Genomic DNA, 16915 nt, shown 5'->3' with positions numbered 1-16915 from the left:
ATACCGGTAATCAGAAATGGCGACATCTCCTCTGCTAAAAACCGCAATAACAATCCCCTCGAACTGTAAAAAGCATGTTAGATTATCGTTTCAGATTCTCAGTTGCCCCCCCCCCACCACCACCACCACCACACACACACACACACACCCCCACACACGCACACACGCACACACACACACACACACATAATGGTGCCTTGAAATCAGTTCATGTCAACTACAAAGGCAACTATGTACAAATATATGCAGAAAAAATTGCATTAGAAAGCTCCGGGTGTTTTACATCACACACTGTTGTCAATCTTCATTCTAAAAACTTGCGTGTTCAAATTGTTTAAACAAAAAATGTCATTTAAATAACATTGAACTTAATATTTTTCTTTCATAATGCTTAAAAGAAAGATACAGTCAACAAAAGCTTTGCTTTTACACTGTAAAACGTGAATGGTATATATGAAAATGTATTTCAAACAAAAGTTTACATTTACAACCAAAAATATTGTATTTCATTGTGAATAACTATAATCATGAGCACACTATTAAAACATACTAAGTCAGCTAGTCTGATATTTTTGCGTGTGTGTTCTATGGACTAAATTCCTGGTCACATGGACCCTTGCATGCAGGGTTTCTGGGTTGTCCAGGCCTGTGGCCGCATCTCAAGCTAAGTTCACACCGTCTTTGGCTACGTTCAGGCTATCGCTTGGAATAAAAAGTCTATGTAAATGCGTGTGATTGTGGGTTTGGGCTTCCACGTTCTAAACTCCCGTTTATGCATAGCTACACACAAAATGCGTAGGCCATTGTTGAAAGTGAAACCAGGTCAAACTTTGACCAATTAAGGACTTGGAATTGGATGGCGTCCCCTTTGAATTCATGGAAGTGTCAACCATTTGAAAACTGATCATGGAGGAGAATTTAATAATCACGGTTTGTGCCTGGTTGGAATTATATGATAGTCTTTCTGTGTAAGAAAAAAACCTGGAGCCAGACGCGCAAGACTTGCACCCCTTTGACATTTCGAAATTACAGTAGCCTCTTCTACTTTAGGTGCCTAGTAAATAGCACAAAAAGAGGAAGAAGCCCTTCTCTGCTTGTCCACTGTGAACACCAGAGGCTAAATACATGCTTAAGTACAAGCGTTTAGCACATTCTTGACAGCATGTCACATGCCTTGTGTGAACGTAGCATTTAAAGAAATGCAGATGGGTCTTTTAGTTCTTTTATGGCTCGTGTCGCTACCTTGAGAGATGTCATGAAAATGAAACGTGATTGTCATGTATGTGTGGTAAATGTATTGTGGAATATTCAAAGGTATAATGTAAGTTACATGCACTTATGATGTACGGGTGATGCTGTCGCATAGCCATTAGTAAGGTTGGATTAATGGCTCCCTAGTGATGCTGTGCAAATGTTTTATGCACGGGGTGTGCACGTGACATGTAAGTGCCAGTAAGATGCCCATAGGATGCACACACAAACTACACTCAGATTGTCTAATTTCCTTTTTTCTAACAGCCAGGCTGCATGCATGAAACCCCCAAGGAGTGCACACCTTTTGTGTTCACCACAAACTGATGCCCGCAGAATGCCCGAAGAAAAAAACAAATGCATGAATATTTTCACCTTAAGAGCTTACCGGGGATATATATGCAATTAAAATTTCCTGTGGGCCACCTGCGTTGCGTGCCCTCTACAGGTTTGCCCAGTTTTCACCCACAGACAGCCCATATCCACCGGTAAGGGCAGTTATGACTAAGGCTTAAGACTAAGTCTGCTGAGAAGTCCCAGGGTTTAATATTTTTACAGCTTTAACAACTGTAAGTTTACTATCGACTATTGAGTCAATAGTGGATGCTGTCATTAAACTCTGAGAGTATTTAAATCCAGGAGTGTTCGTAATAACATGCCAGATAGTCACATCCTGTTTCATATACAGTATGAACACAGTCAACAAACATTAGTCCGCTTACTTGCTTATTGTATACAACGCATACTAATTTGTAACTTTGACATATATTTTTATTTACAAATTGCCTGTTCCCACTACTTAACCTTTGTAATGTGTCAGAAAGCTGTTCTCATCTTTAATGCTAGTGGGTCAAATTTGACCCGTGATTTTTTTAAACCTTAAGAATTAACTAAAATGGCACAAATTAATATTTGTTTGTTAAGGTTTAAATGAAGCCTCATTCCAGTACAAAAAAGCAAGTCGTACTTTTTACATACTTAAATTGAAAAAAGTGAAAGTGGTCAGTGTTGACCTTTACACCGGATAAGAATTAAAAAAGAAGATTTGCCACAATGGGAGTGGGGATGATGGTAAATGGTAAATGATGTTGGAATGATGTTCTCTAACAGCAGTGGGAATTAAACTTACATCAAGCAGTTAAAGCAAACTACAAGTTACCCAAGCAAAAGAATTCTGAAGACTTAGAATCCAAGACCTGACAAGGTTTTCCAAACATGTAGAACATTTGCAATTCCTGTTCTAACTAACCCCTTGTGTGGTAAAATGGAACGCTGTTTTCCAAACCGGTGCAGTCAGAGAGCACCTTGACATAGTTTGCAGCATTTCCCGATTAAAGTCAGATTTTTATTAATTCACACTGTTCTTATTTCTTTTTAATTTTTTCATAGATATAGTTATAGCATTTGTCTCTTAAATGTTTTTCCCTCTTGTGGGGAGGAGTCTGGGCATCTTTGCTTAGACTGGTGGTCCCAGATAAGGGGAAGAAGATGGACGGATGGATGGAAATTTTTGTGTTTTACAAATGTTTATATTTTTCTGAACCTACCTGATGATGTGGAAGATGGCAGATATGAGGAGCTCATTGTAGATAGCCACAGCAATATATCTTGGCTCGTGGAAAGCTGAGGGTATGGTGCGGACAGCGTAGCACAGGTAAACACCCCACAGCAAGAACAGGAACTCAGCTGAAATAAAGACAGACAACACAAGACATATTTGATTACACAGCTAAATCCATAATCTGAGACGCTTGCAAAGTGTGACGGAACATAACAATACACATTTTTTAAGATACACATACGAGAGATAATAAACTGTTGAAAAAATTAACAAAAAATGAAATGTAAGCTGTTAATGATTTTCAAACAACGTAATTATCTAAGGTCTGTTGTCCCAATCAAGGTGGTAAAGTCCAATAAATAGCTTGATACAGCACAAAAATAACACGAACTGCCAGAGATTAAAAAAAAAGTATGGTTACATTTATTCATTCATCTTGAGAACCAATTTCATTCTTTTTGGGGGTCACAGGGTAACCAGAGCATATGTTAGGTACACCCTCAACAGGTCGTCAGTCTAACACAAGGTCACAAATACACTTATATTCACACATAGGGACAATTTCTTCATTATTCAACTTTTGAAGCATGTTTTTAAACCAGAGTGCCAGGAGAAAACCCATGCATGCACAGAGAGAACAAGCAAACTCCAAACAGAAATGTGTCTGCTGGGATTCAAACCAGGGTCTTTTATGCTGACCAATACACCCACCGTGAAGCCCTATTTAAGTAAGGTTAACTGAAACTAAATTAAAAAGGGGAATATTTCAGAATAACATAAAAGATGCAAAAGACAATTAAATACTTTCTAATAAAAAGCTGAAAACCTTGGAGTGTTTAAAACCTTTGACTGTCAGGGAACAAAATACGTTTGTTGCCATTTGCAAACCATAAACTTTAAATGGCTGCATGCCTTAGTTCAACAATAGAACCTTTGCACTGGAAACAATTAATACGGGCACATTTACATTCATTCCAAAGCAAATGTGGCATACATGTACTTTTCCTTGTTTTATTGCTTATGACAATCGTATAGAATTCAACGTATCTAATCAAGTAGAACTGTTGGATTAAAAGACTTCTTCTTTGAAAATGTGGTCCCAAATGGTAAAATTGAATCCACTAGAAAAACAAACTACAACAGTTAAGCAGAGAGGACACATTCCTATGTTATGCCCCACTTAATCCACACATCACTCTTTGCACTACTACTGCACCGTTATTTAAAGTCTATGGATAAAAACGGTTCCCTGCACATCTGGAGCACCTCTTGAGTTTGCTGAGTAGGAAATAACAAAAGATAAATGATTGATATATCATTTTGATAGTCTGCAGATCACTCATTGTTTAAGCCTAGACAGGCAGTCCATTGATTTTACGTTTAGATGGATGTTTCCGTTCTGCAGAGAGACTGAGTGGAACCTCCAGATAAAGAAACGGTTATTACATTTTCAATAAATGCATTAAAGAATTTGTTGAACATGTTCTTGTTCGTCCAAAATTACTCAATCCCCCCCAAGGTATTGTCTCTTGTTCCAGTTCAGTCTAGCCAGGAGTCTAAATATTTCATGCAGACCAAGTCAAAGTTAGCATCAAGCTGCACTTCTTACAAAGCAACTCTAAACTGAAGCCTCTAAAAATGCAGCTGAAACAGGACAACAAGAAGGCAAAATAAGGACAGAGTGCAAATATGTTAGTTTTTAACAGGCTAATCACTACTGCAATTTTATTCTTAAGTGCTAATTCTATACAGTTGATGTGCTGCCAGTATAACCTGTTTAGTTTTGTCAATGACAACCACTCTTTCAAAACAGGAGTGAGCCTGCTGAAAGTCCACACCCCTACCACTTGGCTTGGAGGATTCTGTCAATCAAACATTTTGAACATTTGACGAGAAATCACATAGTTTTATTGAGGCTTCAGATTGATCAGTGAATAACTTGATACACTGCACTGCAGAAAAAAAAATTAAAAAATTTAAGATTACCAAGAACATGTTTAAAAAAGGTATCAGTGCAAGAATGGCTATTGAGTAATAGCTGAGTAATAGCTGTTTGTTTCTCAATAGAAGTTATTGGGATTTTGGCGTCTTGGATCCAGCAGGTACCTCCTGTTTGAAACATTGGGTTGAGGGAGTGACTCAGTCCAGTTCTCATATACAGCCAATGGTTTTAACTATGGTTCAGAATGTGCAGTGTCTGCTTAACATTACATAAGATGTCCATATCTCACTTATATATGCTGGCAGAAAAGAAATATATTCATTTTTTGAGGATTTTTTTTAGAGATTCATCCAACAAGCATGATTTTCTCAACCTAAAATTTAAAGTAGGGTGTGACCAATACTACCAAAAGTGCCTTGCCAATTAATGTTCACTCATAAAAATGTATTAATTGTCTTCTAACTGATATACTGTAATTAAAAGATTTGTCCCTCTGGGATAAATAAAGTTATTTAAATTGAATAGAATTGAATTGAATAGGCGATAGGCTCCGGCAGCCCAGTGACCCCGAAAAGGATAAAACGGTAGAAAATGAATGAATGATGAATGAAAATGAATGAATGAATTGAGTTAAATTAGAAAAAGAAAAGTGAGGTTGCCTCAGATGTTTTTTTTGTTTGTTTTAATTAAACTTTTTCTTTATTTACAGTTGACCAGTATTTCAATAGGACATTTTTAATGCAATAAAAAAATTAATACTCAACTTTGTGCCTATATTTTATTTATTATAGCTAATAAACTTGTAATTTGTAATTTGAAATAAGCTGCATGCCAATAAAAAACAAAGCAAATTGTGTGTAAACTGTGCTCTGATTTACCTAAAGAACAGAATATCGTGCCTTTTAACTTGAAAAATATGCATAATAAAAGAATAAAGTTACATTTTCAAATGAGTTGTGCCTTTATAACAATAAAAACAAACTACATTAAAAACTACATTTTTTTAAGAATGGCATGCAGACTTGCTAAAATCCTGTAGATTGGCTTTGAAGGGTGCACTGAGCAGCCTCAGCAGCCTCAGTAGCTAAGCAGCGTGCATGTTCTCATGCACTTGCTGTCAGACTGAACAGCAGGACTCCCTCATATCTCATGCAAAAGCACAAGCAGAGAAGCCCCTTCAGCTTTTTTTAAAGGGAAAGTTGTCACTGCTTCGGTCAAACACACATTTTCTCTGAAGAACGCTGATGCTCAATCCCTTCTTCAACGCTGTCCTCAGCTGCCCTCCCTTCACCACCCTCCCCTCTACTTTATCTGTTGGTGGAAAACCTCTCTCTGCATCGCTGGCTCCGTCCCAGGATGCTTCAAACTTCACAGGCTCCTTTATCTCTTCTTCTGCCACTTCTCATTCTCTCCTTCTGCCCGTCTATCAGTTTTCAGACAGAGACCAAGCTTCTCTCTGGGATCCACTTGTTCTCTCCTCCAAAACAGGATTAGGCTCCCCTTCTGTCAGCACGGCTACAATGCTCCTGCTCCATGAATCTGTCATGGAAGAAGCTGTGCTGTTTTCAAGGCCACCTGGGTTTTTTAGGAATACTTTAGATAAAACAGCTTCCTGGTGTTCTGAAGGTGCAACTTTTTTTTTTAAATTATTATTTTAAAGCATGTCAAAAAGTAGTTTTGTTTTGTACGACATGCACATTTCTTGCTCATTGTTTAGGCAATGTTTTGCTCCAAATGTGCAATATTTATGTACATTTAGCTAGATTTATGTTATCCTTGTCTCCATTAGTAAAAGACAAATATACCATTTATATGAAATACAGCACAAAAAGAGAAACTCATCATTTGTCTCTTTTTATTTCCATTGCTTCTTAACTATACATTTTTTGTTTGGCTTTTCAAGATGCTTGATGTAATGGAGGCAGTTTTTATATTAACAACAAAAACAAAACCAGAACTTGCTGATTCTAAACTATAATATACTTTAAATTTATGTTCAAAAACTGCTAAATGGACCATAAATTGCCTATTATTTATCTAGCTGTGATAGCAGTGATATTTTTCTTGGAGACGCTACCGTCTTTGTGAAATAAGAAGTGAGGGGCCTGCTGTTTGTTTTTGAATTCTTTGTATTTTTGAAGCTAGTTGCCACCTTAGGTGCTGGGACAAAGACTATGCTTCATCTTCTTTATTCCATTGTCAACACAAAGAGGCACATTCATTAAAGACCTTGGGTGGAGGAAAGAAAACACAACAGTTGACTATGTAATCAAAACTCGCAAATGCATTTATTTTACTGCGGAGCAATTTAACAGGGCTTGGAATAAACCCAACATTAAAGAACAACAATGCAAGTGGTATATTTAAAAAAAAACTCCTAAAGAGTTACAACTATATGTGTACAAAAGAACAAAAAGTAAGTCTCATTTGATGAAAAACTGACCATTCATTCATTCATTCATTCATTCATTCATTCATTCATTCATTCATTCATTCATTCATTCATTCAAATGAATGAATGAAATACTGACCATTTCTGGAGAAAGAAAATTCACAGAAACGTGTATCCATTTCCATGATTTCATTAAACAAATTAAACGTTCATAGAATATAGATTCAGGGCCTACTGTTTCATTGATTTCAAGTATTTGCTTAATTAAATTAGGGTCCCAGCTAAAACAGGATTTAAAAAATTAGAATACTCTGGAGAATTCTACTCAAATTTTGCAGGACATGAATGCTTTAAACTGTGTTTCACCAACTAATCATCTACTGAGCTCAAAGCTCCTGCACAGGTTCCCCAGATGTGATTACATTGGTTCAGTTAGGACTATTATGGGGAAGACTTCACACTTGATAGTTAGCCACAGGAGAGCCAATGATCTGAATCTATTTTCTTTGATAATTTTCTTTTTTAAAGGAATTATAAACCTGAATACACCTTAACATGATATTCTAATTTTTTGGAAAGAGTGTGTATATTCCTGAAATCTATTTTTACATCAATAGGGTAGATATGTTTATTCAAAAACTGTAGCAAATCACAATTACTCACTGTGCAAAATTAAATAAAGATATTTTTACATTTTTTTAGGGTTATTATTGAAACATTAAAGTAGAGTGGCTGGGATGGGCTCCTGCAGCCTCGTGACCTCGAAAGGGACAAAACTGGTTTAGAAGATAAATGAATAGATTTATTTGTGTTTTGTTGTCACGTGTAGCTTATTTGATTGTTTAGGGTATACTCACACCAGGAACTCTGTATGGAACCCTACTAGCACATGGATGTGAAGACCCTCCATATTCTTGCTATCCTAAACCTCCCATAAACCCCCTCTTCTCTCTTTGCCACTCTCAAGGGGCAGGACTGACAGTTTGCTCTCTAACTACTGCATCTTTACCATCTTTAATCATCCCTATTGTTATGTTTCTTATCCTGGATTTTTTTTCTTTTTTTGCAGTTTAGTTTATTCAATTATGGTTCATTTGTCCTGACTCCGGTCTGCAGCCGGTCTTAAGTGATGCAACAACCAGAACCCATGCAAAGCCTTTTTTTCTTGTGTGTTTCTGTCAGGCTGCGCATGGTTATATCCAGACATCACTGTGGCTTTGTGTAAGAGTGCCGAGGGAACTTGTGGGAATATTTCTCGAGTTGGATCACACCAAAGACTCTAAAAATGGGATCTAATGACACTTGGTATTGTGGGATGAAGGTGCTTAATCACTTAATTGCTTCAGAGCCCGGTGGTTGCTCAACGCCTCCTCAGGGGACGGGTCAAATGTGGAGAGCAAATTTCACACATTTAGGTGTAAGAAACAAGTGGTACTTTAGCTTTTGGTGTCCAATGAACCTACACAAATCTAAAAGCTGCACATATTCACACCACTCAGACTATAGAAGCAAGTTATATCCAGAAAAAGGGGAAATAATCATTTTCCTTTGGACTTCATTGCAGTGTGCCCTTTTCATTCAGATGTGTTTCCACCAATCTGTTAACAAAATTCTTATTTTTTTCTATTACATCCATCTATTTTCTTTCACGCTGTCCTGCGGGGTTGTAAGTGCTTTCTGGAACCTATCCCAATAACTGAAGTTCAAAGGCAGGGTACATCCTGTACAGTTTGCAAGTTTTTTTATTCCATCCATCTTCCAAACCTGTGGTCATGGGGTTGCTGGAGCCTATCTCTGCTACTATTGGGCGAAGGCAAAATCTGTTAAAGGGCTACCCTAGTATGTTTGCCAGTCCGTTGTAAGGCTACACAAGTGCACATTCACACCTAGGGAGAATTTAAATTGCCATTTTTTTCAATTAATAATATTTAAAATACTGTATAGTTGACGGCTGTCTTCAATAAACGCCGGGTCTAACATGTCTACTTTAGATGCTGGTCTCTAATTTTGCCGTGGCTCATTTAATTATTGCTTAACTAAGCATTACTTATCATTAACAAGGAATTATTTCTGATATTTTTGGAAAATAAAGATGAATATATAGTTTTAATGGGCAGTGTAGCTCCCATGTTTACAAATAGAGAGTAAAAACCTTTTTTATGAATGGAAATGGAAATGCAATATATGAAGCATTTATTATATTATAATTAGACTTTTAGGGCAAAGTAGAGAGAAAATGTGATAAAAGAATTCAACCCCAAAAATGACAAATAAAAAGAAGAATCTCTCCATATGGACAAGCAGAAATACAGACCTAATGAAAATAAAAACTCACCAACTGCCATCATGTAGTCCCAGCGGTCCAGCTGACACATGCTGAACTGCAGTCCCTCTGGGGTGAGGCCAGCTGCAATAAGAGCCTGACTTAGCCCTGGGTTCTGGCATACGGCTGAAGTCCAGGCCACCAGGAACCATATGACCACCAACAGTATCACCACCAGCAGCCGCAAGACCCGCCAGCTGGTCATGTAGGGCATCCTCTGGGCTGTACGGGACAGGAACACCTTCAGCACTCTGGGGTAAAAGGCAAGCAAAACAGACAGCCTGAGCTTGAATTCTACACAGTGCTTCATTAAATCATCATGATGAGCATGTGCGCAGCTTACCCTGCCATTACACCCACACCTGTCATTAAGAATGCTGTTATTAGTATGCCCACTTGAAGAGAGAGGAACAGCAGTGAAAATGCCCAGCTATTCTAATTAATTTATGCTTGTTTAATTAATTAGGTTCCTGTTGTGCAGGAAGAACAAAAGGAACATGAAACACAAAGATTTGACATTCTGTAGTGTCAAAAAACTTGTTTCCTTCTTGTTTCTTTACACAATATATGACAGTAAGAGGGTAAAGGCAAAATAAAAGCTTTGATGTATAGTTTTGGTATATAGGAAGAAATAAACACCCAGGTGTGTATGAGGGTGGTCCATTTCTTGTTTACTGTAAATATCAGAGGTAAAGTTCTGGGAGAAATTCATCTCAACTGAATCAGGCTGCAATTATTTGCCCTAAAGGCACACTCCCAATCCATGGTACTTAGTAGAAGAAAGAAATTGGTCATTTTCCCAATTGATCACTCCAACTAGCCTTTGACCTCCTTCTCCAGTTTTAAGGAAAACACTTAAGTTCTTTTATGAGCAGGAGGGTGAGTCAACGCTTGAGGAGGAACACACAAGATCTCAGCTGATGTGAAATTTAAATGTGTTCTGTTCTGCGTGCAGCTAAGTTTTACCGCGATTTCTGTCTCTGAGTGAGGACAGAAAAGAGGAAGATAAGAACAAAGGGGAAAATGCTGGAACGTCTCATGCGATGATCCCATTCATGCCTGTTTGGAGTACCTGTACAGCTTGAGGATGACAGTCCCGTACATGATGGCGAAACCCATGAGGCGAACCCACCTCAGGAGGATACATCTGAACACACTGGGATTGAAGTACAGGATCATCACCTGCAGAGAGGGACAGCAGAGGAGTTACTGTGGCAGAAACGCTTGCTTACACCAAGACAAAATGGAAAATGTTCAACCGCCTTTTATGTCTTTGTAACTGAAGGCCCACATTTGACTTTTTTTATGACTGCCAAAAGGAAATCGAGTATTTCCAGCAAGATAAACAGACACGGAAGGCAGATTTTTACAAAAATCTTTTACTTCCACCCCCCACCCCCACCCTGGCGGCAAGTGGTATGCTCCTCATACCTTTATTCTTCGTAATCCTATTTTCATGGTAGGAGTTTTATTTTTTACATTTTTTTTAACTCTTAACACTATACAGTACTATTACAGCAGAGACTGAAAAGACATGCTACAGGCTATCACAATCAAAGCTCGGAGGCGCCTTTCTCAACACAAGTGGGCACCTCAGCAAGATAATACATGCCAAATCTCCAGAGCAGCCTACTGTATACATATATATCTGTTCAGAGCTGTGTGCTCACATCCACTGGAGCAAAACAACACTAAATTGACAGCCTTATCCACTATTCTTAAATGAATGTGCAGATTTTGGGGATTTTGGATATTCCTATTTGCAAAACAATAGAATAATCCACTTTTCCAGCACTAATTTCAGGATTTCCATAGTTTCGTTTTTGAATTATTCTGGTTTCAATGTGATAAACCCACACTAATCACCTTTTGATCTACAGTAAAAGCATGCCCATTGGTTTTTTAATTATGATCAAAACTTGTTTTTTTCATTTTAGAATTACTTAACAGGGCTTGAACTGATCTTTGGTTTAAAGACATCTCTGGTTACCAAGTTATTTCTCAGGTCATAAAATCGAAGGAAAGAAACCAAAATAGCTGAAAGCCTCCCTATACTGATGGATTAAATAGTTTTATTGCAAAGTTGAAACATCGTGGTTTTCAGCATCAATTTAGTCTTTTTGCAAGAAATAATCTATTGAAAGAAAAATGTAAAATATCGGGTCTTATTATTACTGGGCTTAATTAATAATTATTTATTTTCCACACATGCATATAAAACTATAAACTACTTCTCAAAGAAGGTTGTACTAGGCTAATATAAGTTAGATTGATTTGAAAATAGAGTTAACAAATTTCACAACCATCTCCTGCCTAATAAAAGCAATAATGAGAGCCAGTGTCTGTGCCAGCACAGTGAAAGTGATGGTCTCTGACTTCTACAACATTTTCTGCCAGTGCCACTTTTCTGGCCCTGTGCCTGCCTGCTTGAATGTAGATCAATCATGTCTATATTTTTGAAAACATTCACTGCAAAATATTTAATACTTGCAAAAAATCAAAACCTTGCTTTTATACAATGAGAGGTTTTCACTTATCTCTGCTCTACACCTTTACAGCTATCCTCCAAATCATCACAGTTGAGACATTTTTGTCTCATTAAGAGCTATAAATAAGGAAGTCGTTATTAAAATCAATCAAAATCATTTCACTCCATACTTTTGACAAGATGAAAACTTTATTTAAGACTCAAATTGCTTGATTTAGGAAATGTTTTAATAAGACATCTAAATGTATTTTAATAAACCGAATTACTTCATAACATGGAAAAGACACATTAAATCTCCCAGATAGTTTTTCAACACAGTTGTTTTTCTTTATCAAATGTTTATCAAATATAAGCTCTCCACAGAAAAACTATCACTAACAGCCATCTAAAATGCCAACTTTGAAGACCCACTCCAATGAAAATTGTGTTTTTTGGTGTTTTTAACACATTTTTGTAGCAGTTTTCTCACAATAAAAGACAGATAAAACAATATAAGCCTAAAACTGCATTTTCTGAGTTTTTCTTTATTCAAATTGTGGTGAATCAGGAGCAGATTGTTTGAAAAAGTTCTCAGTTGTGACGCAGTAACTGAAATGGGCCCAAGGTCTCCCTGCTCCACTCCATTCTGATGCTCCCACTTGCAGACAAACAGATCCATGCCTGTCTTCATTTTTCTTGTCTTCATGCCATCTGGCTCAAAACTGCGGCTGGATGGCTCCAATATTGCTCACCATTTTTGTTGCACCAGTAATGTTAAGTGGGGGGTTTGAGGGGCTGTGAGCTAGGGGGAGAGAGTGTAAACAAAGGGGATGACAGGATATCAGCGGAGGGTGAAATAAACAAATAAAATAAAGTAATAATAACATGGGCCAATTTGTAATGATATCACATTCTCAATTTGTGCACATTTTGTGACTGTAATCAAAATAAACTAATTAAGTACATAAAAATTCAAACACTACAAACTATTTGCTTAGTAATAGCAGAAAAAAATACTTATTGGGCTTTAATTCTATCAAATGTTTTTTTTTTTTTTTTTACTTTTTTTCCCCTATTTAAATACTTGCATGGAATTCCTTATTTGTACATTTTGATATCTTATATTAAGACTTACATGGATAGATAATCAACAATTTTCTTCTTAAGATTAGTGTTTTTCTCCTATCATTTGGTAATTCTGCCTTAATTTTATCTGCATTTACAAAATACACCATTAGCATTTGGGTCTTTACTTCCACCAAGTCAACATACTCTCTTGGTTGTTGATGTTTTGCATATTGCATTAAGGTAATCAATGAAATAATCAACATTAATCATCAAATGAAGGTCACAGTTGGCTAGTTTTACTAATTAGCGTATAACCTCTGATGCAGAACCATTTCAGAAGCTGCATAATTTTGTGTCTGAGCTCTAAAGCCAGTGATTTTTCTTTGAATTCTGGGATGTCTTGGCATTCGCGGAACACCTCAGCTCCATTGCCAGGAAGGAAAAACAAAAAACGCCTGTGACAAATTTAGCAAAGCAAAAGAAACACTGAGGCTGCAGCGAAAACTTGTTATGAAACCAGTGTGTAATTGAGTCTGTGTTACCTACATAGGAGCATGAAAGCAATTTTTTTTTTGTTATCACCTAAGAACTGGCACAGCACTTTCTATGGTTCTGGAAAAATGAAGTTCAGCAAACAGTTGAAGTGTTGTGACATTCCAATTTTAAGCCTCTCCCAGCTTTTTCTCTGGTGTTTAAGGATCGTTTTTCTCTGATTGGAAATGTTACACATTGAGTCAAAGCTGCTGTTAAAGCAATTGCCTCTGATATTTGTGTTTTGACCAAAACAAAATCTTTAATTTTCAAAAGAAACATTACTGACTAAATTTACAAGATTAATAATCCTAACACAAATTGACTAAATCTGCTTTAAAAATTGAAGTTCAACATATAAAAATTGTTTACAGTTTGGTTTGTTATATGTGCATCAAATGCATATTCTTAGAGCACTAGTTTCACCTTCTTTATAGAAATTGTACATAATTTATTTTGAAACAAATACTACAGTCTTTTTTGAAAAAATATGTTCACTCATTCCTTTTTTTATTATTGTTGGCTCTGCTTTTAGCGAATGCCCCACTTTTTTAACCTATTCTCTAGAGTAACACCTCCATGTTTCTTTGGTTGTCCGTCTAGTGTAAAATCTTTGGACAAATAAGGCACATCTGATGGTGGTGGGATCTGACTTTTTGGTTCTTAGCAGCTGGTTGCAAAATAGTCATCTCATGCGAAACCACACACTTCACCCACCAAAAGTGAAAAAGCATTTGTCAGAAGTTCTATCAGAACAAACGGCAGAACAAAAGATGACATTCTGATACCAGGGAAACTGTTCATAAAAGCAAACATTGGTTTTCCAACACAACCTATGGTGTCCTATTGTGTAACTAGTACTGAATTGTTGTAACTGAATTAACTTTACTAATAAAACCGTGATGCTTAGAAAAAGTACTGTTTTCAGAACTTTTGTGAACTATTTCTATACACCAGTAATTGAACCGAATAAATAAATTAAAGAAAATGCCTCCCAAGTTTTTGTTTTGTATTCAAGAACACACAAATGTATCTGCATCACTGGAGATTTAATGCTTGTTCTCATATTTTTATTACACTTTTATCTTTAGTCACTTGTGTTAAATCCAACTGTAGTTTTTCAATTTTTGAGCATCTATTCCAGGGCTTTTACAAACTTTTGTTGTGCACTTGATGGAGCAAAACAGGTATAATCCCCAACCAGTGAATTTGTATGTAAGCACAGCTTGATGTTTTCTTAAAATCTTTTTTTTTGCTTCAGGTAATCTGACACAAAGATCCTCTTTTTTCTTCTACCTTCATGGCCACATTTTTAGGCAAACCTGTCCAACTGCTTGTTAACACAAATTTCTAATCAGCCAATCACATGAACGCACAACATGTTCAACCTTGAGACAAATGGGCTTTAGCAGCAGAAGACCACACCGGGTGCCACTCCTGTCAGCAATTCACACAAAAGCACCAAAACTGGATACTGGAAGATTGGAAAAAGTTGCCTGATCTCCATTTTTGCAGCCACATTCACGTGGTAGGGTCAGAATTTATCATCAACAACATGAAAGCATGGATCCATCCTGCTTTTTATCAATGGTTCAGGCTGGTGGTGGCAGTGTCATGGTGTGGGGAATATTTTTGTGGTATACTGTGGGCCCTTTGGTACCAATTGAGCATGGTTCCAAAGCCACAGCCTACCTGAGTCTTGTTGCTGACCATGGCCATCCCTTTATGACCACAGTGTACCATCTTCTGATGGCTACTTCCAGCAGGAAAAGGCTCCATGTCATAAAGCTAGAATAATCTCAGACTGGTTTTCCTGAACAAGGCAATGAGTTCACTGGACTCAAATGGCCTCCAGAGTTACCAGATCTCAACCCAATAGATTACCTTTGGGATGTTGTGGAACGAGAGATTGGCATCGTGGATGCTTCCAGTACCGTATTGAATCTATGCCACCAAGGATTAAGGCAGTTCTGAAGGCAAAAAGGGGTCAAACCCAGTACTAGCAAGGTGTACCTAATAAAGTGGCCAGTGAATCTGATCAAATGTCTCAAAGAGTCTATGAATCCACAACAGCTCTGAGGGAACAACTTTGATTAAACCAGGAGCAAAATATGGTTAAATATTTGGAAAAAAATATTTATCTCCCCAGTTGGTAATTTAATCCTTCTTAATTGAAGACCATGGTGCTCAGAAAAATGGTAAATTTGCCAAAACCATCTGTCAAACACTTTTGCTTTTTTGACACATCTGACTGCTCACTTTGTAACATATTCTCAGGTGTGTGAGACACCACTTCAGATGTACCATTAAAGGCTGTCAAGTGACTAAAAACACAACATTTCTTTGTATTTCACACCCATATCATCACGTGAATGGCCATGGAGAAGGAAAATGCAATTTTAGTAAACACGTTCTTTATTAATTCATTACTTTAAGGTAAGACAGAACTTACAAAAACAACAAAATTGAAGAAGAGTCAAAGAAATTAAACCGAGAGGCTTTTTTTTTAATCTAGTTTTTGGCTGCATGACACACTGGAACAATAAATCGCCACTGGGAACAAGAGGTACACCACACAAGACAGCTTCTAATGCGCACACACAAATAATCACACACGTCCAGGTCCATAAATCTAAACTGTGTCTGAACATAAAAAGCTGTTATCTAAACAATATTCATCTTTTTTCTCCGTTCTGCCCACATCCACACGATAACATGTTCTGTGACAAACAGCATCACAGCCCTCCTGCCTTTCACACAAGTGTGCTACAGCATCACAGAATGCATGACTTCGAAAGGAGAAGGTGGCTGCTTTGGTTTGCATCCAACCTCCAACGCCTCCCCCATCAATTAATCAGCAGAGGTATTTTTAAAGCAACTTGTGCTGGAACTTGATGGAATGTTTAAAAATGCATCGAGTGCCAAAGTGGTAAAGATGCAGCGAGGGAGGCTTATGGCAGGAGCAGCAAAGAAAGGAGGAAAATGTGGGGGGAAAAGAGATGCAAAAAGGGCGATGAAAGGAAAAACACAAAGAAAAAGAAGAAAAGAAAGAAACAATCGGCAACGGTGCCGCAAAACCTGTGAAATGCTGATAAAAGACGAGCAGAAACCAGTAAGGAAGGAGATGATGAGAACATAAGACTGATGGGATATTTTTAAAGGAGCTATTTTTGGAAATTGCCCTTGGGGTAAACTGGGTAAAGCATGTGTAGATGGATATTAAACCAAGATTTGGCATGTAGGGTTGGACCAAAAATACCCTGTGGAGTAGTTAAACCAAATTCTACTGGGTTCCGAACAATAAAGCAGAAAAACAAAAAACATTTATCTCATTACAGAGATGAGACTTTTGAAGCCCTCTCTTCCAAATCCATGTGGGG

The 16915-nt window shown here is 37.3% G+C and overlaps 1 protein-coding gene across 1 annotated transcript in view; it reads right to left on the bottom strand.

Annotated features, from left to right (window-relative positions):
* Positions 1-16915, bottom strand: part of gpr158b (G protein-coupled receptor 158b) — a 93690-nt gene that overhangs the window by 18042 nt on the left and 58733 nt on the right. The window contains exons 6-8 of the mRNA XM_023965158.2: positions 10542-10651; positions 9482-9720; positions 2799-2937 (exon numbers count right to left, since the gene is read on the bottom strand). Of these exons, the coding sequence (XP_023820926.1) occupies positions 2799-2937; positions 9482-9720; positions 10542-10651 (488 nt within the window). The remainder of the gene's footprint in view (positions 1-2798; positions 2938-9481; positions 9721-10541; positions 10652-16915) is intronic.

Source organism: Oryzias latipes, chromosome 17 (genome assembly GCF_053564925.1).
Source record: "Oryzias latipes strain Hd-rR chromosome 17, Olatipes_Hd-rR_3.1".
Lineage (NCBI taxonomy): Eukaryota > Metazoa > Chordata > Actinopteri > Beloniformes > Adrianichthyidae > Oryzias > Oryzias latipes.
This window is presented reverse-complemented; position numbering and strand designations above follow the sequence as displayed.